The 27,694-nt window shown below is 36.2% G+C and overlaps 1 protein-coding gene across 1 annotated transcript in view; it reads left to right on the top strand.

Moving 5' to 3' along the window:
* Positions 1-24,818: 24,818 nt before the first annotated feature.
* Positions 24,819-27,694, top strand: part of LOC141702745 (tyrosine decarboxylase 2-like) — a gene marked incomplete at its 3' end in the record, with an annotated part of 42,147 nt that continues 39,271 nt past the window's right edge. The window contains exon 1 of the mRNA XM_074506370.1: positions 24,819-24,867. Coding sequence (XP_074362471.1) covers positions 24,819-24,867 — 49 coding nt within the window. The remainder of the gene's footprint in view (positions 24,868-27,694) is intronic.

Genomic DNA, 27,694 nt, shown 5'->3' with positions numbered 1-27,694 from the left:
AAGAGTAGGGACAGAAGCATATACCTCACTTACCTGAGGGCCCTCCATGATAGGCAAATAAACAAGGGGCACCTCTTTGTGGTGATCAGCTTTGTTTAAATCTGCAATTATTCTCCTCTCTTGAACCCAACAATACAATTTGTTGGCTGGGTTCTTAATTACAAGGTCCTCACAGATATGGTTAGCAATAATCATAAAGAATCTAGCATAATAAACATTTCTAGATCTCTTTTTTATCTCCCTAACTTGTAACCTAACTCAAACATGATAGCATCACTAAAATTATAGTAATTATCAGTAAGTAGCATGTAGAGCATGTTAAGCATGGTAGTATTGATAGAATCAAAGTTGCTTATCTTACCAGAAAACATATTGGTAACTACATCACACAGATAACTCCACTCTTTCCTAAGACCTAGCCTCATAATCTCACTTAACTTGGTGGTAGGAAGTGCATAGCCAATAGAATTAAGTAAGTTAACTAAATCAACATTTGTGTATGGTTTAGTAGTAGTGTTTTCAGGAATTTTAAAGCATGCTTGAATAGTATCACTGTTAATGCAAAATTCCTTACCTTTAATGGAGAGAGTTATTATTTTGTCAATTTCCTGATACACAGTATTAGTCCACATCTCCTCTACAACTTCATAGTAAATTGTGGGTGATTCCAGCATGGCATAGTTAAGCTTGCATCCCTTCACAAAATCCATCATTTTGTGATAATCTTCAGAGGCCGGAATTTCTTTGTTTACAAGAGCCACAAAGTTGTTCTTTACATAAATAAATCCTGTCTGGGACATGATCTTGACTACTGGTGCCATTGTTAAGCAAAAAAAGTTTCTCAAAGAAAGGGGGTTTTGCTTTGAGAAAGAAGAGAGCAGTTAATTGTAATAGAGAAAGATAAAAGCTAAAATGAACTGGGAAAAAGGCTTTTATGTATTTTCAGATAAAATGGGATAAAAATTAAATGTAAAAATTACAGACCCAATGAAAATTGCCTAAAATAGTCATTTTAAAAGTAAAAATAAACTGTCAAAATTCTGTCAATTATCCGTCGTGATATACTTTCAGACCGTAAGTAAATCCGATGGATAATGTTCAGAATTTTAACGGCTAATATGTTGACAATTCGACGGATTGGAATAAAGCAATTATCCGTCGAGTTTAAAATAATACAGAATAGTAATTGATTTTTACCAGGCTATTCTACTTCGACGGATGATCAAACTTGATGGATAATAAACATCCGTCGAGATGTAGATTTTGACCTAGCCAAATTTACATTCAAAACATAAAAATCAATTAAGTTTCTGGCTACATATCAACTTGCAAAATTATCAAAAGTAATTTAAGAGTAATTAAGAATACCTAACTCGCTTACCAACCTATTGAAGGTGGATTCATCAAGTGGCTTGGTAAAGATATCTGCAAGTTGCTTCTCACTTGAAATAAAATGAAGTTCCACAGTACCACTCATTACATGTTCCCTAATGAAGTAATACTTGATGTCTATGTGCTTTGTTCTTGAATGCTGTACTGGATTTTCGATAATGGAAATTGCACTTGTGTTATCATAGAAAATAGGAATTCTGTCCACTTATAGACCATAGTCCAACAATTGGTTTTTCATCCATAGAATTTATGCACAGCAACTGCCAGCAGCAATATATTCAGCCTCAGCTGTAGAAGTAGAGACTGAATTTTGATTTTTACTGAACCAAGATACTAGCTTATTTCCGAGAAATTGACAGGTTCCTGTAGTGCTTTTTCTATCAATTTTGCACCCTGCATAGTCTGCATCTGAATAACCAGTTAGATCAAAACCAGAATCTCTAGGGTACCAAATGCCAAGTTTTGGTGTTCCCTTGAGATATCTGAAAATTCTCTTTATAGCTATTAAATGTGACTCTCTAGGATCCGCCTGAAATCTAGCACAAAGATAAGTAGCAAACATTATATCTGGCCTACTAGCTGTTAAATACAAAAGTGAGCCAACCATGCCTCTATAGCTTGAAATATCCACAGACTTTTCAGTAGTGTTTAATTCAAGTTTAGTTGCAGTGGCCATATGAGTTTTTGCAGATGTGCAATCCATTAGATCAAACTTCTTTAAAAGATCATAAATATATTTGGGTTGACTAATAAAAATTCCATCACTAACTTGCTTAACTTGTAAACCAAGAAAGTAAGTTAGTTCTCCCATCATGCTAATTTCATACTTACTTTGCATCAGTTTGGCAAACTTTTTGCAAAGTTTTTCATCTATAGAGTCAAATATAATATCATCTACATAAATTTGAACAAGTATACTAGAGCCATTAACATTTATAAAGAATAAAGTTTTGTCAACGATACCTCTTGTGAAGTGATTTTCTAAGAGAAACTTTGACAAAGTATCGTACCAGGCTCTAGGTGTTGCTTCAATCTATAAAGTGCTTTCAAAAGATAGTAGACATATTCTGGATAATTTGGATCTTCAAAACTAGAAGGCTGACTGACATATACTTCCTCCTCCAAATCTTCATTCCGAAAGGCACTTTTGACATCCATTTGATAGACTTTGAAATCGGCATGGGCTTTATAAGCTAAGAAAATTCTGATGGCTTCAAGTCTTGTAACAGGAGCAAAAGTTTCATCAAAATCTATTCCTTTTTGTTGACAGTAGCCCTTAGCAACCAATCTAGCTTTGTTCCTGACAACTATGCCATTTTCATCCATCTTGTTTCTGAATACCCACTTGGTATCAATTGGATTCTTTCATTTAGGCTTGGGTACTAGCTTCCATACCTTGTTCTTTTCAAATTGGTTTAGCTCCTCTTGCATAGCTAAAACCCAATCAGGATCCAACAGAGCTTCTTCTACCTTCTTTGGTTCTTCTTTTGAAAAAAGCTGTTATACAGACATTCTTCTTGAGTTATTTTTCTTGTTTGAACTCTAGAAGATACATTTCCAATAATGAGCTCAAAAGGGTGATCTCTAGTCCATTTTCTCAGTTGTGGTAGATTAGCTCTAGATGAAGAGGCCCCATTGTTGTCTTGATGTGTGACTGAGTTTTGATTAGAAGAAACTCCCCCTGAGTTTGTGGATCTTTGATTTAAGGAAGGAGTTCTTTCTGTAAGTGATCTATTTTGACTCTCAGCTTCTCTTATTGTTCCGACGGATGATACACTTTGTATCCCGATGGGTGAAGCTTATTGTCTACTGATGGATGAAGCATTATGTAACTCGACTGATGCTGAATTTTGAGCATCATTGGAGATAGGCTTTTCTGCATTACCAGTAGCCACTATTTCTTGATCACTATTATCATCACTGTCATCACAAATCATCTCAACATTATCAAATTTGAGGCTATCATGGAAACCTTTATCTTTTAGTCCTTCAATCTTCTTATCATCAAACACAACATGTACAGATTCCATAACAATGTTTGTTCTAAGATTGTAGACTCTATATGCTTTTCCAACAGCATATCCAACAAAAATTCCTTCATCTGCTTTATCATCAAACTTTCCATGCTGTTCGGTTTGATTCCTTAGAATGTAGCATTTGCATCCAAAGACATGAAGAAAATTTAGAGTTGGCTTCCTATTCTTGAATATCTGATATGGAGTCATGCCTTTTTCTTGATTGATCAAGGAGATATTCTGAGTATAACATGATGTATTCACAGCTTCTGCCCAAAAGTAAGTTGGCAATCTTGATTCTTCAAGCATAGTTCTTGTAGCTTCAATGAGTGATCTATTCTTTCTTTCCACCACACCCTTTTGTTGTGGAGTTTTTGCTGCAGAAAACTCATGCATGATTCCATACTCTTCATAAAACACTTTCATTACATAATTCTTGAACTCAGATCCATTGTCACTCCTGATTCTTCTAACCTTGAAGTTAGGATGATTGTTAACTTTCCTTATGTGATTGGTGATGATTTCACTAGCCCCATCTTTGAACTTTGGAAAATATGTCCAAGAGAACTTTTAAAAATCATCCACAATTACTAGGAAATATCTCTTCTTTGAGATAGACAACACATTTACTGGTCCAAACAAGTCCATGTGAAGTAACTGTAAATGTAACACCCCCAAATCCGGGGTCGGGGATCCGGGTTGTCACGAGTTCCATTCCCCTTAATAACACTCAATCTTTATAAACAACCAACTACTGCGTATTGTGACCCCACAATATACACACACACCATAAGTTATAGTCTCAGAGATGAATACCAAAAATAACACAAGTCATTTTATTCCACAATTATAAGTCATTACACCTGAAAAGGGTTTCTGAATAAATTTACATATTCTTTGCCATTATTACAATTAATAAATATACATAAGTCTGGTACATCAAAAGTTGAAAGCCTAGCCTATTGGTAGTTCCTACCTCAGCTACAACAGCATCAACGCCTACAGGAAACTGCAGAACATTTCCTATCCGCTCGCGAATTGGGAGCTTGGTCTTGTTCATCTTGTCTAGCTGTTGTTGTATGATGAAAGAATAAAGCAAGGGTGAGAAACAAGCCCATCGAAATAACATGTATAATAATTAACAATATATGAGCATTTTCATAGTACTCATAAAGTCTTGGTCAAGCAAAAATGAACCAAGTTTGATATCTTAACGCGACGAAGTCGCAAAATATTCAGTATATATATATATATACTTTTTCAAAATCTTTAAAATCCTCTACCATGCATAATATACACAGAGTTACAGTTTACAACTGTATAAAAATATCGTTGCAAGGTGATCTCATATATCTAACCTTATCTCAATGTTTTTCTGAAAATCTTTGTCATGCATAAGATAATCATTACTAGATATAAGTTGAAAGGATGAAGTTACAAGATACTCCAATATAATTATATCTTTTCCAAACACTGCTTGAACTACTACCATTCAAGGTACAATCAGTTTCAAAAGTTCATCATATATCGATGAAGTTACAAGGTAAGACTTGAATAGATTCAATCTTTGAAATATCATTTGAAAGAAATGAAGTTACGAGATACTTCATTAAGTCCTGATATATATACACACCTATATATATATCTCATACATTCCTTGAAAACTCTGTCATGAAAAGTATAAACAGAGTTGTAATATCCAATGAATTTGAAAAGAAGAAAACTTTGGCATAAACCCGACATCTTGTTGATCAGGCAAAGATACCCATTAAGTAACCTTTTCTACTAGTAGATGGATGAATTCCTCTCCGGTCATCACCCTGGCCGTATTAGGACCTTGCGCTAGACCGTTACCCGGCCACTCACGCATTGATGGATTGTCACCCAACCTCTTACACCTTGATAGACCGTACCCCGGCCTGTTGCTTATGCCGACTAAATTAGATGGACTTAATTCCCGAACGCTGGGAAAATAATCAAATTCTTTTATCAAAACAACAACCTCGTTGCGAATATAAAATACACCACAGAGCCAGATCCCTCAGATTTTTAAGTGAATATTTAAATCCCCTTCGAAAGGAAGATCTTAAATTTGAAAACAAGTTTTGGGATCCGCTCTAGCCTTTAAAATCATTTTGAAGACTTGAAAATATTTTTGAAAGTGTTTGGAATAAGGATGATTTGATAGAATAAATCAATTCCAAGATAATCAAAGAATATCTAAATATTATGTTAAAATTAATATTCCAATAATGAATAGCTTTTGTCAAAGCAAATGAAGTAAAAGTTTTGAAAATAACTTTGTGAAAATATTTAAGGTAAGAATGATTGATGATATCAATCATTTCTCAAATACTTGGCGAATAACGAAACATTATTCTTTAAGAAAATAATGAATATTATTTAATAAAATAAACGGAGTCATAAGTCCTCGAATGAATATTCAAACTAATATTAACTTATAATTTAAAACTATCAAATAAACATTATTCGATTAATAGTTTTGAAAATTATATATATATAATATACTCGTGAACATTGCCTCCCGGTTTAGAAAAATGTTAACCTTTGTGTAATAACTCGAATTTTTGAGACTTTGTAAAAACGGTTAATGAATAGTAACCCTGCCAGACGGGGAAAACTTTTTAGCCCACACTATGTTGTGCATGAGAAATTGAGTTTCGGAGTTGATAACATGATTATACGTACTAAATGAGTGTCGTAAACGCTATTAGTTTTCGAAGAAAATGAACTTTGAAAAATGACCGTATTTATGAACCATCGAGGATTACGGGAATCACAATATAATTTAAAATTTAAAACCCTACGGATTTATATCCAAGAACGATACTTCAAAATATAAAGAATGAATACGAAAGGATTTACACCGCGAAACGTTTACCAGAAATTATTACGAAACCGATTAAGCGACCGAACAAACACGTAAACGAATAAATAAACGTATCGAACAAAACTAACTAAACTAATTAACCATGGTAAGAAACTAATCATGGTTAAAACATCGAATAGTAACCTAGCTATATAGGAATGATAACCTAAAGCTAGAAATAGTAAGCTAAAGCCTAAAACCAAGTAGATTAGCTTGTAACCTAAGAAGCTAGCATGATTTATTCAAAGATATGCCAACATACTCTAGTTCTAGGACATATGCTAGAAGATATACAAATCAAATACAATCTTATACAAGAAGCATTAAAGCACAACACAAAACTCTCTCACTCCCCATTTTCTTCTTCCATTCGGCCAAGCTCTAAAAAGGAAGGAAATCAAATTCAAAAACCTCTCTTCTAGTCATGGAAAAAATCCCTCATTAATTCCTAAGCTTCATAAATCCTAAAATAAGGTAAGATAGATTTTTAAGCTCATTTTATCAAGATTTGATGGGTGAAATAAATTTAAGAAAGATGAGAATGAATAGTATGAATAGTAACTTTGCTCTTGTTTCTTGATTTTAATGGTTGATTTAGCTCCCAAAAACCCTACCAAGCACTCCCAAGACTTCACCATCATCAATAACATATCTCAAGCTTTCAATAAAATTATAAATCTTTGACCCGTCTTTATTTAAGGTTTAAGTTCAAGAATCTTTTGGAACATAGATGTAAACTTAGTTTTAGTGGTTGATTTATTGTAATCTTGATGTTTAGTTAATTAGATTTAAGGTTGATGATTGTTACCTCAAGAACATGATGTTATTGAGAGGAGTTAGTGTGGTGATGATGATTTGATGATTGTTGGTGGTAGTATAGAGATTTAAGGCATAAACAAAACTCGGATCGTAATCGCAATCTCGCTAAAACGAACAAAACATAACATTAAGTTTCTGCAGAAAGTTCCGAAGATATAAACTATAGTTTCTTGAAAACTTGATTATGATAGACAATATTATAAGGATCGTTTAGGAACTTGAATCGCTTGATTCTGATTTACGGATCAAAAGTTATGACCGTTTTACTAAAAGTGATTTACGCAACAAAAACTGCTACGAATTACAAACTTTGGAAATAGAAATGATCAACTTAAAAAATTCATAAATCATGAAATTCTTACAGAGAGTATTAAATAGAGTTCTTTAACTGCTATAAAAATTTCAAGCTAAAATAATGATTTTTTAATTTTATAAAAATATTAGAACCAAGACCACGCGATTAGAAAGCCGTTAGAATTCATAACCGGAGCCGACGATGAAAATATAAACGGACATAAGGTACTTCGAAAAGGAAGCGACGGTGACATGAATGACTACTTAAAGGAATAATAAGGGTAAAATAAGTGAGAAAACGAATAATAAGTAGAATATGAGTACGAGTCACCGTAAATTAGAATGGGATCTAATGAAACGGTTTATATTTATGGTTATAGATTTTCGAGCGGACCCTAGAGCATCCTCCACCTCGAGGTACCCAGGCAAGTTTACGAACCCAACTCCACATACTGTTGTGTTGTGAAAGGATTGCTTTATTATCATTTGCATAAATGCCATGCTTGCCATGATACTAAGTAATTGAGTTTTCGCATAATGTAGCGATGTTGTACGATATGTATATGTCGTAGAATGTTTAACGCCGCCACGAGCATGACTTATAATTATAAGACCGAGAGTCGGCCGGAATTTTAAAATAAAAACCCGGGAATCATTCCGGTGATATTTTACGATGATTAAAGTCCGTAGTAGTTGTGTTCCAAGGGACTCGACGTCCACTTGCGAAAATTAAATACCTCAAACTTTTATTAAAATGATTTCCAAAAATCGTATTCCCTCAACTATATTTAAATACCCGAATGATGGATTATTATCCATCATTTAAAATAGGAGAATTATCATCCAATGATTATTTATTTCAAACTCGATTAATTATTAAAGATTATTTTAACATTAATTAGTTGAGGAATATTATTTCATATATTCTTTAAAAGTATAATTATTCGAGGTTTAATTATTTAATGATTAACATTTAATTATTAGTTATTTATTAAATGATTTAATATGATTTAAAAATCATAAAACTTGATTTAAAATACTTTTCGATTTTCGGAAAATCATTCGAATAATTCCAAATCGTCGGAGAATATTATTTCGACATATTTTAAATATTTTGAATATAGTTTCAAAGGAAACTATCCCCGGTAGTTGACACAGAGCTGATGTTGGCGGGAGCGATGAGGAAGGTGCGAGAGCTCACGCGCAGCGACAGTGACTGAGATACGAGTGATTTTTTATGGACCTTGTAAAGAGCTGGGTGAATTATCACCAATTTTATTAGGATAGCTAGTAGTAGATAGCATTCCTAGCCCTTCAGGGTACCCGGTATATGTATTTGCATTTCAGTATTCAGGACAAGTGGTGATGTATTATAATCAGGTCATGTATGAACTCAGATAGTTGTTTTGTCCCCAAGATATAATTTGGGAGACCCAATGGTATATATCTAGTAGTTATTAAGAAATTGATTTTCATATTATTGTACTTGTTAAAAACATGCTAGATAATAAATGACATACTTACCTATGAATAAATTAATCCAAATGTAAATTTTTTTGTAACTATATTAACATATTTTCATTATCAGAACGATGCTACCCCGTAGAAGAGGAACCAGGGCACAGCCTGCAGAATCTATTAACCAACAACAGAATGGACCTGACCATATAGTGAATAAGGAAAGTGAAGAAGCCCTAGAATATAATGAGTATGATGATGAAGAGTATGTAGAAGAAGAGGCTGAGGATACCCATCAGGGAGGGAACCCCATGAATGAGTTTATGGAACTTTTAAGGGCAAATCTGAACCAACAGCCCATTCCACCACAACCACATATTGCCCAACAGACTGCAGCCACTTCCTTCAGGGCATTCAAATCCCTCAAACCCCCAGAGTTTCTAGGATATGTCGACCTCATTGAGGCACGGGCCTGGCTCAGGGAAATATAAATGTCCTTCAAAATACTAAGTGTGGAAAAATGGCACAAGACCATTTTCGCTTCTTACATGCTGAAAGGAGAAGCTAACTACTGGTGGGTGTCCAAACGAAACCTCGAGACTGATGTTGTGATTCCATGGGTTAGATTTACCCGATTGTTCTTAGACAAGTATTTCCCTAGGTTTATGGAAACTCAGATGGAGATTAAGTTTCTAGAGTTGAAACAAGATAAGATAACTGTGGCAGAGTATGAGGCCAAGTTTACTGAGTTGTCATGATTTGTGCCTGAGTTTGTGAATACCGAAGAGAAGAAAGCGCGAAGGTTTCAGCTTTGTTTGAAATAGTGGATCCAGAACCGAGTGGCAGTACTAGAGCTGACAGATTACGCCACCTTAGTGCAGAAAGCCTCAATTGTTGAAGCTGGCAGTGAGCAAAGTTTGAAGGAAAAAGAAAATAGGAAAAGGAAGATAGGAAGCCAAGACGGAGGAGGAGGAGGAGGAGGAGGAACCGGGAATAGGAGCCTTCCAAGCAGGTTCGTCAGGGGAGTGGTGTCCCAAACTGCGAGAGGCCCCGGATTTACAAAGGCCCCAAGTGAGAGTGTTGGTCAGGGCGGCAGAAAATCTAGGGCAACCTTTCATAGCCAACCCCGTGCCCCAATACCGGAGTGTCAAACATGTAGAAGAAGACACCTTGGAGTGTGCAACCAGGCGAGAGCCCCTCTGAAATGCTACAGGTGCGACCAACCCGGACACCTTGCCAATAACTGCACCCAACCCAACATGATGTGTTTCTAATGTGGGAAAGTAGGGCACGTGAAGAAGGATTGCCCGACATTGAAGCCCCCAGCCTCAGGGATAAGCAAAACTGCATCCAATCGGCCCCCAGCTACTAGGACTTTCAACATGATCGTTCAGGACGCGGTCCGAAACACTGACGTGATAGAAGGTACCCTTTTGTTAAATTACAAACATGCAAATATCCTATTTGATTCTGGAGCGACCGAGTCATTTATATCTCAAGATTTTGCTAAAAATTTAAAACTTAACGCCATACCCTTACTTGAGGTATTACAAGTGGAAATTGCAAACAAAGAAATAATTCCTGTAAATCAAGTACACCCTAAATGCAAGTTAAAATTAGAAGGGAAAGTCTTCGAGGTTGACTTAATCCCATTTGCGTTAGGAGAATTTGATATAATCTTAGGAATGGATTGGTTATCCAGTAATGGAGCACAAATAGATTGTGAGCGAAAGAGAGTGAAGATAAGAGTGCAAAATGGAAAGGAAGTAGTGTTCGAAGGTCAACGGCAGACCCAGAAATTTCTGACCATGCTACAGGCAAATAGATTGTTAGAGAAAGGTAACGATGCCTATTTGGCTTATGTGATGGATACTAAGAAGGAAGTTCCCAACATACAGGACATACCCATAGTGAATGAATTCAAGGATGTGTTTCCAGAGAACTTACCAGGATTGCCACCCGACAGAGAAATACAATTTGCTATAGAATTAGCACCAGGGACGGCACCAGTGTCCAAGGCCCCTTATAGGCTATCCCCAGTTGAGATGAAGGAACTAGCTTCTCAACTGCAAGAGTTATTAGATAACGGAATGATAAGACCCAGTGTGTCACCATGGGGAGCGCTAGTACTGTTCATAAAGAAAAAGGATGACATTATGAGATTATGCATAGACTACGAGGAGTTGAATAAGCTTACTATCAAGAATATGTACCCTCTCCCTAGGATTGATGACCTATTCGACCAACTTAAGGATGCTGTACACTCTTCCAAAATAGATACGAGGACAGGATATCACCAGTTGAAAATCAAACATGAGGATATACCAAAGACTGCTTTTCGCACTAGGTAAGGGCACTATGAGTTCTTAGTCATGTCGTTTGGGCTAACCAATGCACCCGCAGCCTTTATGGATTTGATGAACAGAGTATTGAAAAAGTACCTAGATATATGTATGATAGTTTTTATAGACAATATTCTGATCTACTCAAAGACAGAGTAAGAACATGCAGAACATTTGAGGATAGTCTTAGAAATCTTGAGGAATGAGAAATTATATGCCAAGTTCTCGAAATGCGAGTTTTGGTTAAAGGAAGTTCAGTTCTTAGGGCATGTGGTGAGTAGTAAAGGAGTTTTAGTTGACCCCGCCAAGATAGAGGCGGTATCCAATTGGGAAAGACCGACTACCCCAATAGAGGTTATGAGTTTTATGGGTTTAGCAGGATATTACCGGATATTCGTGCAAGACTTTTCCAAGATAGCCGGCCCACTGACTAGACTTACCCGGAAAATGGAAAAGTTCGTATGGACAGAGAAATGTGAGGAAAGCTTTCAGGAACTGAAAAGGAGAATGGTGTCAGCACCAGTGCTCGCTCTTCCCGATGGAAAGGGAGAGTTTGTGATATACAGTGACGCATCACATAAAGGACTAGGATGTGTACTTATGCAGCACGGAAAGGTTATCGCATATGCCTCTCGGCAGTTGAAGGAGTATGAGATTAGATACCCAACACACGATCTAGAATTAGCAGCCATAGTGCTTGCCCTAAAAATTTGGAGGCACTACCTGTACGGTGAGAAATGCAAGATTTACACAGACCATAAGAGCCTCAAATATATTTTTACTCAGAAAGAACTAAACATGAGACATAGGAGGTGGTTAGAATTGATTAAGGACTACGACTGTGAAATTTTGTATCACCCGGGTAAAGCCAATATGGTGGCTGACGCCCTAAGTAGAAAGGAGAGACTCAAAATGATGATGACATCTGAGGAGTTAGTTAAGGAGTTCGAAAAGATGGAAATTGATGTGAGAATAACCGGTAAAGGAACAGAAGGATTATTTGAGATTAAGCTAGTGCCGGAACTGACTGAAAAGATGAGTGTGTCAGGAAAAGAAGATGAATGAAGAAAGAGAAACATTGACCAGTGAGGAAGTCAGATGCGAAAAGGATGAGAAAGGGATCATGAGGTATGCATCCCAAATTTGGATTCCAAATTTGCAAGAGTTAAAAGATGAGCTGCTGCATGAAGGGCACAACTCCAGATATTCGATCCAGCCAGGAAGTACAAAAATATACTGTGACCTTAAGGAATATTATTGGTGGCCTAACATGAAAAGATAAGTAGCAGAGTGGGTCAGCAAGTGCTTGACAGGCCAGAGACTGAAGGCTGAACATCAGCGACCGAGTGGACTATTACGGCCCCTGGAAATTCCAGAATGGAAATGGGAGCATATAGCCATGGATTTTGTGACAGGCCTACCAAGAACGAAAACCAATTACGATGCCATATGGGTTATCATAGATAGACTGACCAAGCCCACACACTTCTTTCCGATCAACGAAAGGTACACAGTAGACAAGCTAGTGGATATCAACTTGAAGAAAATTGTAGTGAGACACGGCGTTCCTGTTGCCATAGTGTCAGATAGAGACCCAAGGTTTAATTCCTGATTTTGGAGAAGCTTCCAGGAGTGTGTAGGTACCAGACTAAATATGAGTACCGCTTACCACCCCCAAACTGATGGGAAAAGCGAAAGGACTATTCAGACCCTAGAAGTTATGCTGCGAGTATGTGCCATCGACTTTAAAGGGAATTGGAATGACCACTTACCCCTGATCGAATTCGCCTACAATAATAGCTATCACGCTAGCATAGGAATGCCTCCGTATGAAGCTCTTTACGGAAGGAGATGCCGCTCTCCCCTATGTTGGGATAAGGTTGGAGAACACAAGATAATAGGACCCGAGTTAGTTCAGCAAACCAGGGAAATGGTGGGACTCATTAGGAAGAGACCGGTAATAGCTCAAGACAGACAAAAGAAGTACACCGACTAGACTAGAAAAGATACAGAATACGAAGTAGGGGATTCAGTGTTGTTGAAGGTATCTCCATGGAAGGGAGTAATGAGGTTTGGAAAGAAAGGGAAGCTGAGTCCCAGATTCAGTAATGAGGTTTGAGGAGAATAGGACCTCTAGCTTACGAGCTCGCCTTGCCTCCTAATATACAACAAGTGCATAACGTGTTCCATGTGTTAAAGCTAAGGAAATACCATGCCGATGCACGAAATGTGATAGAGTATGAATAGGTAGTTTACAACCAGGCCTGACCTACGTTGAGCAGCCGGTAAGAGTAATGGACCAAAAAGAACAAGTGCTGAGGAACAAGACTGTGAAGCTAGTTAGAATTTTGTGGAGAAATCAAAATGTTGAAGAGTCAACTTGGGAACTAGAAGACGCAATGAGGAATAGATATCCCCACCTATTTTTTAATTGATTCCGGGACGGAATCCTTGTTAGAGGGGAAAACTGTTATAACTCAAATTTTTGAGACTTTGTAAAAACGCTTAATGAATAGTAACCCTGACAGTCGGGAAAAACTTTTTAGCCCATACTATGTTGTGCATGAGAAATTGAATTTCGGAGTTCATAACATGATTATACGTACCAAATGAGTGTATGTAAACGCTATTAGTTTTCGAAGAAAATGAACTTTGAAAAATGACCGTATTTATGAACCATCGAGGATTACAAGAATCACAATGTAATTACAAATTTAAAACCCTATGGATTTATATCCAAGAATGATACTTTAAAACATAAAGAATAAATATGAAAGGATTTACACCGCGAACCGTTTACGAGAAATTATTACCAAACGATTAAGCGACCGAACAAACGCGTAAACGAATAAATAAACGTATCGAACCAAACTAACTAAACTAATTAACCATGGTAAGAAACTAACCATGGTAAGAAACTAACCATGGTTAAATTATCAAATAGTAACCTAGCTATATAGGAATGATAACCTAAAGCTTGAAATAGTAAGCTAAAGCTTAAAACCAAGTAGATTAGCTTGTAACCTAAGAAGCTAGCATGATTTATTCAAAGATATGCCAACATACTCTACTTCTAGGACATATGATAGAAGATATACAAATCAAATACAATCTTATGCAAGACGCATTCAAGAAACACAACACAAAACTCTCTCAGTCCCCATTTTCTTCTTCCATTCGGCCAAGCTCCAAAAAGGAAGGAAATCAAATTCAAAAACCTCTCTTCTAGTCATAAAAAAAATCCCTCATTAATTCCTAAGATTTATAAATCCTAAACTAAGGTAAGATAAATTTTTAGGCTCATTTTATCAAGATTTGATGGGTGAAATAAATTCAAGAAAGATAAGAATGAATAGTATGAATATTAACTTTTCTTTGGTTTCTTGATTTTAATGGTTTATTTAGGTTCCAAAAACCTTACCAAGCACTCCCAAGACTTCACCATCATCAAGAACACATCTCAAGCTTTCAAGAAAGATATAAATATTTGACCTATCTTTATTTAAGGTTTAAGTTCAAGAATCTTTTGGAACATAGATGTAAACTTAGTTTTGGTGGTTGATTTGTTGTAATCTTGATGTTTAGTTAATTAGATTTAAGGTTGATGATTATTGCCTCGAGAACATGATGTTCTTGAGAGGAGTTAGTTTGGTGATGATTATTTGATTATTGTTGGTGGTAGTATAGATATTTAAGGCTTAAACGAAACTCGGATCGTAATCGTAATCTCACTAAAACGAACAAAACATAACATTAAGTTTCTGCAGAAATTTCCGAAGATATAAACTGTAGTTTCTTGAAAAATAACACTTTATTATGATAGAAAATGTTATAAGGATCGTTTAAGCGCTTGAATCTCTTGATTCCGATTTACGGATCAAACGTTATGACCGTTTTACTAAAAGTGATTTATGCAACAAAAACTGTTACGAATTACGAACTTTGGAAATAGAAATGATCGACTTAAAAATATTCATAAATCATGAAATTTTTACAGAGAGTAGTAAATATAGTTCCTTAACTTATGTAAAAATTTTAAGTTAAAATAATGATGTTTAAATTTATAAAAATATCGGAACCAAGACCGCGCAATTAGAAAGCCGTTAGAATTCATAAGCGGAGCCGACAATGAAAATATAAACGGACATAAGGTACTTCGAAAAGGAAGCGATTGTGACATGAATAAGTACTTAAAGGAATAACAAGGGTAAAATGAGTTAGAAAACGAATAATAAGTAGAATATGAGTACGAGTCACCGTAAATTAGAATGGGATCTAATGAAACGGTTTATATTTATGGTTATAGATTTTTGACCGAACCCTAGAGCATCCTCCATCTCGAGATACTCAGGCATGTTTACGAACCCAACTCCATATACTGTTGTGTCGTGAAAGGATTATTTTATTATCACTTGCATAAATGTCATGCTTGCCATGATACTAAGTAATTGAGTTTTCACATAATGTAGCGATGTTGTATGATATGTATATGTCGTAGAATGTTTAACGCCGCCACGAGCATGACGTATAATCATAAGACCGAGAGTCGGTCAGGATTTTAAAATAAAAACCTAGGAATCATTCCGGTGATATTTTAGGACGCTTAAAGTCCGTAGTAGTTGTGTTCCAAGGGGCTCGACGTCCACTTGTGAAACATTAAATACCTCAAACTTTTATTAAAACGATTTCCAAAAATCGTATTTCCTCAACTATATTTAATTACCTGAATGATGGATTTTAGTTCATTATTCATTTAAAATAGGAGAATTATAATCCAATGATTATTTATTTCATACTCGATTAATTATTAAAGATTACTTTAAATTACTTAAACATGAATTAGTTGAGGAATGATATTTCAAATATTCTTTTAAAGTATAATTATTCGAGGTTTAATTACTTAGTGATTAACATTTAATTATTATTTATTTGTTAAATGATTTAATATGATTTAAAAATCATAAAACCTGATTTAAAATACTTTCCGATTTTCGAAAAATCATTCGAATAATTTCAGATCGATGGAGAATATTATTTCGACATATTTTAAATATTTTGAATATAGTTTCAAAGGAAACTCTCCCCTTTGTTTATTTATCTATTGACCACGGCCAACTCACATCCTTAGTACTTCCTCCGAAAACTTTTGTAAGTATATATATATATGTGAGATGAGCTGTGCCTATCAACAAGCAAAACGCTTGGGGAACTTCGATATAGTTCGATGATTCCAAGTATATGATAGGATTCTTAAAAGGATAAAGGAGGGGTAGAGATCTAGTACTTTTTGGACTGGGGAGTCTGCTATATTAATTTTCCATGTGAGAAGGTACCATGTGTACTGAGGGACATACGAAGTATGCAAAACATACCCGGGTGGAATGGGGAAGCATATAAAGCCCGAATACGGCTAGGGTGACAAACGGGAGTAAGGAAGTCATCCCTCTACATGTAGAAAAGGTTACTATTTCCGTAGAATGACTGATCATCGTATGCGGCGGCTCTAGAGAATGTCTTAAATTCTTCCAATTGGAATTGAGATGCAATACTGTAACCCAAGCCTAGGTGTTGGGTTTACCATTAAGGTATTTGTAGACTAATAAGTCAATTAAAGAATGGTTTTAAAAAGAGGTGTGTATCACCAAGGAAAACTATCTTTAATAAAATGTAATTATCATATATGGTATTATACTTGAGTTTATCATACAGTCATTTCATACTGTACATTATTATGCTGAGCATTATAGCTCACACTTTTTTTCTTAAATTGACACAACACAACAGTAAATCAAGATGCCTATCATGAAACTCACATCCAGGAAACGGGTAGGAAACGGCCAGCTGTTCCATAGGATGTTTGGTGTTGTACCTCAGGTAGATCGAATAAGCTGGATTGGTTTTCAGTTGTTTTTAGTCCGGCTTATCTTAAAGTATGACTTATGTAAGATAATGAATAAGAAACGAATATTTGGTCGATGGACTAACCTTACTTAAAGGTTATTTCCTCGATAAGACTTAATTACTTTTGGGTTGTAATAATTATCACTTTGTGGATTGATTTACTCTAGTAATGAATGGTTCGTTTCCAAGACAATAACCTATAAGTGTGTGTGTATATGATAAGTGTGGGGTTGTGAAAGTGTGAGTATTTATATATTGTGATACGAGATAAGTGTTATATAGCATTCAAGATGGTGTGGCCTCCTAGATCCTTGACCCTGGATTTTGGGGCGCCACAGAAATGGGATCAGAGCCTTAGGTTATCAAATCTTGGAAATGATAGGATGTAAATACGTAGACATAAGGTTATCAATTAGAGCTCAAGTCGAGTTCGTCGTCAGGCTACATGGGTAGTCTTGACAGTTTTACCCTTAAAGGAATTCCGACTCTGAGTTAGTAACACCTTGCCTATTGTGTCAGGTATCAGTGGAGCCTATGGGGGAGGTTGACCCTGTTGATGACATTATGGCCCCTGAACATGACCCTACTCCTGAGACGGAGGACCCACCCATTAATGACTCAGATGATGACCCTACTGAGGATCCCCCGGAGGAGAAGACTGACCTTCCTATTACCATAGCTGATGATGTTGAGATGCCTCAGGGAGATGTCATAGACTGGAGGGATATAGAGATGTACCCTCTCCCAACTGTTCGCTCTCCTACACTTCACCCAGGGATGCTGAGCCCTTTTCCCTACACTGATGAGGACAGGGATGATAGGATGGAAGGACAGACCTACGAGGCTCATAACATATCCTCTAGCGACCCAGACTCACCTCTACCACCCCCAGCGACCGTACATGTAGCAGTGCATGACTGGTATGTGGAGCTACGACAGGAGTTGACCGCCGAGAGAGACATCATGCTAGGATACCCAGGGGACTTTACAGATGCTTCCCCGACTATAGCTCACCGGGAGATCGATGGGATCGAGCTCCGTACCCGGGTTCAGATGAGAATGACGGCGATGGGGGGATATATCCCAGTAGTTGACACAGAGCTGATGTTGGTGAGAGCGATGAGGAGGGTGCGAGACCTCACACGCAGCGACAGTGACCGAGAGACGAGTGACTATTTATGGACTTTGTAAAGGGTTGAGTGACTTCTCACCAATTTTGTTAGGATAGCTAGTAGTAGATAGCATTTCTAGACCTTCAGGGTACCCGGTATATGTATTTGCATTTCAATATTCAGGACAAGTGGTGATGTATTATAATCAGGTCATGTATGAACTCAAATAGTTGTTTTGTCCCCAACATATAATTTGGGAGACCCTATGGTATATATCTAACAGTTATTAAGAAATTGATTTCCATATTATTGTACTTTTAAAAACATGCTAGATAATAAATGACTGCTTACCTATGAATAACTAAATCCAAATGTAAAATTTTTTGCAACTATATTGACGTATTTTCATTATCAGAACGATGTCATCCCGTAGAAGAGGAACCAGGGTACAGCCTGCAGAATCTGTTAACCAACAATATAATGGACCTGACCACATAGTGAATGAGGAAAGTGAAGAAGACCTAGACTATAATGAGTATGATGAGGAAGAGTATGTAGAAGAAGAGGCTGAGGATACCCATCAGGAAGGGAACCCCATGAATGAGTTTATGGAACTTTTAAGGGCAAATCTGAACCAACAGCCCATTCCACCACAGCCGCATATTGCTCAACAGACTGCGGCTACTGCCTTCAGAGCATTCAAATCCCTCAAACCCCAGGAGTTTCTAGGATTTGACGACCCCGTTGAGGCACGGGCCTGGCTCAAGGAAATAAAAAAGTCCTTCGAAATACTAAGTGTGGAAGAACGGCACAAGACCATTTTCGCTTCTTACATGCTGAAAGGAGAAGCTAACTACCGATGGGAGTCCAAACGAAACCTCGAGACTGATGCTGTGATTCCATGGGATAGATTTAACTGATTGTTCTTAAACAAGTATTTCCCTAGGTGTATGGAAACTCAGATGGAGATTAAGTTTCTAGAGTTGATACAAGATAAGATAACTGTGGCAGAATATGAGGCCAAGTTTACTGAGTTGTCATGATTTTTGTCTGAGTTTGTGAATACCGAAGCGAAGAAAGCGTGAAGGTTTTAGCTTGATTTGAAACAGTAGATCCAGAACTGAGTGGCAGTACTAGAGCTGACAGATTATGCCACCTTAGTGTAGAAATCCTCAATTGTTGAAGCTGGTAGTGAGCAAAGTTTGAAGGAAAAGGAAAATAGGAAGCCAAGGCGGAGGAGGAGGAGGAACCGGAAACAGGAGCCTTCCAAGCAGGTTCGTCAAGGGAGTGGTGTCCCAATCTGCGAGAGGCCCCGGAATTAGAAAGGCCCCAAGTGAAAGTGTTGGCCAGGGTGGCGGACAATCTAGGGTAACATTTCATAGCCAACCCTGCGCCCCAATACCGGAGTGTCATACATGTAGAAGAAGATACCTTGGAGTGTGCAACCAGGCGAGACCCCCTCTGAAATGCTACAGGTTCGACCAACCCGACACCTTGCCAACAACTGCACCCAACCCAACATGATGTGTTTCCAATGTGGGAAAGTAAGGCACGTGAAGAAGGATTGCCCGATATTGAGAGCCCCTCTGAAATACCCGGGTGGAATGGGGAAGCATATAAAGCCCGAATGCGGCTAGGGTGACAACCGGGCGTAAGGAAGTCATCCCTCTACATGTAGAAAAGGTTACTATTTCCGTAGTACGACTGATCATCGTATGTGGTGGCTCTAGAGAATGTCCTAAATTCTTCTAATTGGAATTGAGATGCAATACCGTAACCCAGCCTAGGTGTTGGGTTTACCATTAAGGTATTTGTAGACTAATAAGTCAATTAAATGATGGTTTTGAAAAGAGATGTGTATCACCAAGGAAAACTATCTTTAATAACATGTAATTATCATAAATGGTATTATACTTGAGTTTATCATAAAGTCATTTCATACTGTATATTATTATGCTGAGCATTATAGCTCACACTTGTTTTCTTAAATTGACACAACACAACAGTGAATCAAGATGCCTATCATGAAACTCACGGCTAGGAAACGGGTAGGAAACGACCAGCTGTTCCGTAGGATATTTTTCGTTGTACCTCAGGTAGATCGATTAAGCTGGATTGGTTTTCAGTTGTTTTTAGTCCGGCTTATTTACAAGTATGACTTATGTAAGATAATGAATAAGAAACGAATATTTGGCCGATGGACTAACCTTACTTAAAGGTTATTTCCACGGTAAGACTTAATTACTTTTGGGTTGTAATAATTATCACTTTATGGATTGATTTACTCTAGTAATGAATGGTTCATTTTCAAGACAATAACCTATAAGTGTATGTGTGTGATAAGTGTGGGGTTGTAAGAGTGTGAGTATTTATATATTGTGATACGAGATAAGTGTTATATAGCATTCAAGATGGCATGGCCTCCTAGATCCTTGACCCCGGATTTTGGGGCGCCACATTTGGGTCCCCTATACTAAGGGTATACGCAAATAATTCCTATTTCTAGCATAGGTATTATGCAGTTTATAACAATTGAATCAATGATGAGATAGCAAGATTATAATATAAGCATGCATATATATATATATATATCATGCTCCAGTATATCGCAAGATTTGCTAATAACAATCATGCACTTATCACAAGATAATGCATATACATATTTACATCACAACAACAGTATAACGGGTAGAATACTTGCCTGAGTGTTCCGGGATAGACTTAAGCTTAGAGTGGGTCTGGTAACCTATGAATAATAACATAAGCCGGAATTAAACCACGGTCACTTAAGAAACTAGACTTTATCCACTTAGACCTTACCGTTCGCTTTTGCGCTTAACAATTTACATAAGTCGCTCGAGTACCCTCGACTTCACCATTTTTATAAAATTAATCCTTAAACATTTTAAGGCGACTCTTTCACGAGTACTTTACCAACTGCCTAATCCACCTTAAAAAATTCTTTCGTAATCCAATTAGTCTTTTAAGGGCCTTAAACAAGGTTTCAAAGTTAAGCGAGGGGTAAAGGTTCGTTCGCAAAATGCCGTAACTTAAAACGGTCGTTTCTCCTAAACCGTAAATCGGATCTAAGCGAACCATATACCAAAATGAAGCTTACGACACGAGCTAGCTAAAACTGTTAAAGTTACAGTTTGGTCGGTGAGGTTTCTGATCCGAATGCTAAGCACAAATAGTCTATGTGTAAACGGGCGTTACGACGGCTATATTTACATGATTCCCAAATTTTACCATTCCAAATCATACCAATCCAACTACCAATCAACAACAACTCAAGATACACATCTATGCTCAGTTGTCATCCGTCGAGACTATAAAGTTCATCCGTCGGGACTATAAAGTTCATCCGTCAGGACTATTGTTCAGTTATCATCCGTCGAGACTATAAAGTTCATCCGTCGGGACTATTGTAGAACATCCGTCGAGAGCTACAAAAACACTAAGTTAAATCTATGAAGGTGTTTTATTCAACTTATCATCAAGTTCACAACATATTCCTAACAAACCTCCATTGGAATTGGAGGGGAGATGACTAGGTTACTGTCATGTACCTTAGCCTCAAAACCTTGTAATTTTTTCAAAGTACCATCACTTGAATGTGATGTACTTGCTTCCCCCATAGCAGGATCATTGGCAATTGAAATTCTAGCTTTAATTGTGAGAGAAATTTCAGCAAGGGTTTTGAGAGGAGTTATTCCTCCAAGAGGAACCTCCAACTGAATTGGAGAGGATTTAGATAGCTCCCCCTCAGGAGTACTACCCTCAAACCTTAAAACCTGTGAAGGTTGATTTGCATATGAAGGTGCATTTGAAACTACCACAGGGTCTTCAGTAAAAACTGATGAAACCCCTGTATTTGTGTTGGTGTCATCAAGGTCTACCCCAGCATGTAGCCTCTCACCAACTAAATTTGGGTCCTGGGTGGTGAGCACGGTCTCTTGAACCATGTCACGTGATTTTGGAAACACTTGAGAATCAGATTTAAGTGTTTGATTGAATGAAGAAGAAATTTGAGAGATTAGATTTTAAATTTCAGAGTTGAGTGTTGGTATCTCCCCCTAAATAGATGAGGGAGTTTCAAAAGATATGCTCTATTTGTGTGTGCCATCCTTATTTCTCCTTTCATACACTTGAATTTGTTCAAGTGTTGGTGCACACTCTTTACATGGTGCACTAGGAGAGTGCTTTTTTTAATAGAGACACCCTGTTGAGAGGATGCCCCAAAAGTCTGTTTTAATCCCTCTTTTTCAACTACATCCTTTTAGGAGGATGCAGAGGTAGCTTGAGTGGTAAACTCAGTTTGTTTTTCCTTCTTTGGTTTCTTGACCAAGGTTGACTCTGGTTCTGTTTGATCCTCACTAGTCTCATTTATTACAGTTAATGACGTCTGCTTTCTCTTTTTTTACTCACTTCACCCTTTTGAGAGGAAGAAGTGGTTGGTTTCCTAGATGCTATAGGTAAAGAAGGGGTCTCATTATGGGAAGGCCCTTGTTGGTGTTCCTGTGTTTGTACTTCCACAGGGTCAGGAGCCATTATTGCACTAGATTCAATATTAGACCTCATGTCAGGCATAGGGTAAGGGTAAGTCCTGAATCTCTCCAACATAAATGGTGTGACTTGAATACTTATAATTACCTTATTTTAGTAGTAAGTGAACCAAATAGAACTTTGGACACTTGCTTACAGTTGCCTATTTGTGTTCTATTTATACCATTCAGCATGTGAATGTCATGCACTTTATAATTTAAAGTAGACATTATGAATCTAGGAAGAAAGATTTTCTTACCTCTTGATTCCAAGGGCATTATGAGCCTGGTGCTCAGCTCCTCCATGATGAGATGACCTACATTGAGGTGTTTGTTGTGGGCCATTGACAACACCAGCTTTTGGACAACACTTAAGATGTTGTCATACCCTGTCTTTCTGCAAGTGAAGGCCCTCATAATGAGTCAAATAGAAAGGACCATTCCCTCCCTAAGTTCTTCTTGTCCAGGCTTGCTAAGTTGATCTTCTCACTGTAGTTGATGAAGTCCATGAACCCAATTAGCTCTACTTGAGTTGGAACCTCCACCATCTTGTCAGTAGGGATGTCCAAAGCCACATTGACATCATCCTCAGAAAATTCCACTGGTTGGCCTATAATGGAGCAGTTAACCACAATAGATACAACCTGGTTTTCATGCACCACAGTCCTCACCACAACTGTGTTCCAAAAATCCCTGAGAACATCCAAGTATAGCACTGGATTTGCAGTTAGAGCTCCTGCAAAGTATGTTTTAGAAAAAAACTTCACAAAACTCTTGAAAGTATTAGGAGCCTGATTTGCATCTGTAAATGCAAGATAGTTGGTTCCTTCCTTTGGGATAAGTGGTATAATTGTGTTTGATGCCATTGTAAGTGTTTGAATTTGAGTGGGTAGGAAAAATTAGAGAGAAAAAGTTTGAAATGAGAGAAAATGGTTTGGATTTGAAAAAATTAGGTCACTTAGAGATATCAAAGGCGTAAGGAGGTGTATGTCGAGATGTCTGGGTATTTATAGTAAAAGATAAATGACTTATCGAGAACTAAAAATAGACGTTTAGATTTGTTTATCGAGAAGTCATATTGAGATTAGATACAGGTTCGAATCCCACGGGAGGAGAATTTATGATTATACCTCCTAAACCAGAGCCTGTCGCTTAAGTGCGGTTTATCTTAGTTCATATGGTTTATAGACTATGGTGTGAACCCGTGGAGTTTACCCAGTGCGCACCCGAAGGGTAGCGGCTGCGGGTTCCCTATGATAAAAAAAGAAGAAGAAGATAGAGTCAAAATAAAATTGTTAGGCACAAAGCATGCGCTAATAATTTACGCAAGTATACGCGTTCGCAAGTAATATAGAATAATTTCCAGTTCGTTCCCACAGAGACTCGGACTAATTATATTTAATTAACACTTACTCACCAATGTATGATTACTTCTCAATGTCAAGACAATAACACTTAAGGTTGATTAACTAATTATTACTACGAGAATTAAACACTTAAAGTAGCACTTGAATTCACAATATTAAACACACATGAGATCATAACTTCGTTACTACTTCATTCAATAGTTATTGTTATTACCTTTAGCATGTAACGGTGATGATATTAATCAAACAACACGAAACTGATAAAAGCCAACTTTCGTTGCACAAGTACCATTCTACCAAGCATCCATAATTAAGATAGAAGTTGAATAGGCATCAATTATGTTGAAACCCTATATATCTATCAACATAACAATTTAAGCGCAAGTTATTCATTATGATTACATAGGGCAAGTAAAACGGTTAGAGTTACCCACTAATCATGCATACAATATATGCACCTATGCTAGCATGGCAAGTTCTAGATCTCAAGATTCACTGTCGCTTCACAAGAGATTAATAGGCTATCTTATATGTTCGCGACGCACATAAGACGAATAAGCACAACCTATGCTAGATAAACAATCATCACATACCAAGGTATTAAACAATTAACTAAAGAAATCCATAGTAAATCCGCTATGACCCCATGATCACGATTAGCTCATGATAGAACTCATCGTTACCATGGGTTCATATGAAAATATGATAATCACACAACAATATAAACTAATAAAAATACTTAATAAAACCAGAGTACGTCACAAGAGTATTAAGGTTCAAAGTAAAGAAAACTAGCATCTACAATTATAACGAATAAAAGAATCATAAGATAACGTATGCTTCCTCTTCTTCGTTATGGTGTGCTAAAACGGTCTTCTTAATCTTCTCTCCTTGCTACTTGCTTGTTACTTGTTACTGTGAAATATCTCTCAAGTAGGTTTATATAAGAGTCCACAAGAAACAGCAGTCTCAGAAGCCCAATAGAAGTTGAATTAGAAAATCCAGATTCTAAATTTACGACCCCAGGCGGCCGCCTCAATTCCCACGCGGGCGCCTGCATCTCCAGGCGGTCGCCTGCATATCCCAGGCGGGCGCCTGCACAACTTCTGGAAAATTCATCTTTTTGCTCCTGATTTTGCTGATTTCTTCGCACAACTCCCCGCAACTGGTTCCAAGTACTTCCCTAGGCTTATTATGATGAAATCTCTCTAATTATACAAGTTATACCCTGAAATGCAAAGACACTAGAAAAACGCATCAAATACACAAAATACTTGATTTCAAGACATCAATTCAAGCCATTATAAGACGTTCTAAGTGGTATAAAATGCCACTTGTCAAAAATCAAACGAAGCACAATGATTTTTTTGTTTATTTGAACCTTAATTTGATTTTTATAAATATTTTAAATTAATAAACATTTTTTAAATAAAACATTCGTGCATTGTACGATGAAACATTAATAATTTGGTATTCAGTTGGTCTGTATCATATTTGGATTTATATACCCGATTTTATATAATAAATGTGATTGTTTTTATATCTATATTATTTATGATAATTTTTTAAGACTTAAATAAAGATAATTCATTTAATGGTGTACTAACATTGAAATAAGATAAAATAATATATGATATTCATCTTGATTGAAACAAAATTATACTATTGATCGAGGTTAAAATAAATTTAAAATCAAACTATGTATAATCAAGTGAATTTAGTCGATGTAATGGATTTTGGGCTAAAACTAATATGCATAGGGGAGCGATCTTATCTAAATTTTTGTTAGTTATGATCCCTATATTACCAATTTAATATGGACCGTTGGATCTTTTTACAAATATAGGTGTATACGAATAATTATTATCAAATCATATTTATCTATACTATCTTATTATTAATAAAATATTAAAAGTTTGTTTAATAATTAATTAATCTCACTTAATGGTTTTAATATTTTAATTACTTTCCGTTATATTTTATATCTACTTAATTACCCCTATATTTTAAACACTTCTAATTTTATTCTATTTCTAATTCCAATTCATTTTGTTAAAATAAACTTATGACTTGAAGTCAATTAAGACGAAAAGAAACGAATGCACAATTGTCTCACCCCTACATCTTCGTACATTTTTCATTAATCAAAAAAAACATTTTTTCTATAATTTATACTAAAATAGTCGAGATATTAAAAGTTTGATCGGTATAAAGATTTTGAGCAACAATAAAATATATAAAAAATTGGTCGATATAAAGATTTCAGGCAACAAAATAATATATATTATTCGAATCGGGCTAAAAATTAGACTATTGAACCAGACTAATACTCCCTCCATCCCAATTTATCTGTCTTATTTGAGTTTTGATGGTCAAATTGACGTAATTTTGACCATAAATATAAACTCATTATTTCACTATTTTGAAAAACTAAAAAATATATATTGAAGTACATTGAACATACTTCCGAATGATATAATTTTTATAAATATTTTCGATAATCTACTATGTGCAATTTTCGGTCAAAGTTGGGTCAATTTGACCGCAAAAAGTCAAACAAGACAGATAAATTGGGACGGAGGGAGTATAAAATTAAAATAAAAATAAAATTATCTTTTCTATAATCCACACTATAATAGCCGAAATATTAAAAATTCGGTTGGTATAAAGATTTCGAATAACAACATTATATATAAACTTTTGGTCCACATAAAGACAATTGATCCGACTAAAAAATTGTACTATTGAAAATAAAAAATTGTACTATTGAAACTAAAATTGAAATATATAAATTGTTAGGTGATATAGTGACTCCGGACTAAAATAAAATAATAGATAATATTTATCCGAATTAAATTAATAAATATTCAAATTGAGATAAAATAAAATTAAAACCAATCAAATCAGAGGACACCGAGTTATAAGCTAGTTTCAATAATGAAAGAAGTTAATCGATTTAGAGAACACCGACACCATGCAAAAAAAACTATATTATAAAGTAAGGATATACAGCTATACAAAGAACTAAGAACATCTCCAACAAACTCTTTATATAGGCTCTTAAGTTAGCTATAGGCTCTTAAGTTAGCTTGAAAAATAAAGAGTGGTGTTTAAATTTGAGCTCCAAAAGACTCTTAGAAACTCTTTAAAAACTTAAGAGCCCCTTCTCTCTCCTCATTTCTGAGAGCCTCTAACTAGCTCTTAACTAATATTTTATAATAAAATGGTAGGATATAATTTCTCTCTTTCCAATTTATTTTGTACTTTAATGATTTTAAGTTACGTTGAGGAGTAAACATAAAGAGTATTGTTGGGGATGAATGTACAATGAATTACTAAGAGCTAATAATTTATATTATATTCAAGAGGGATCTTAAGAATCTCTTGGAAATGCTCTAAAGTGTGGCTATTACTTTACTTTGTCTACGAGCATATGCACCGGGGAAAGTAAAACATTCTCTAAAGTGTGGCTATTACTTTACTTTGTCTACGAGCATATGCACCGGGGAAAGTAAAACATTGATTCATTAGCATTATCAATCCTGTTTTGCAGAAGTAGC

The sequence above is a fragment of the Apium graveolens genome, unplaced genomic scaffold (assembly GCF_009905375.1).
Source record: "Apium graveolens cultivar Ventura unplaced genomic scaffold, ASM990537v1 ctg5614, whole genome shotgun sequence".
Taxonomy (NCBI): domain Eukaryota; kingdom Viridiplantae; phylum Streptophyta; class Magnoliopsida; order Apiales; family Apiaceae; genus Apium; species Apium graveolens.
This window is presented reverse-complemented; position numbering and strand designations above follow the sequence as displayed.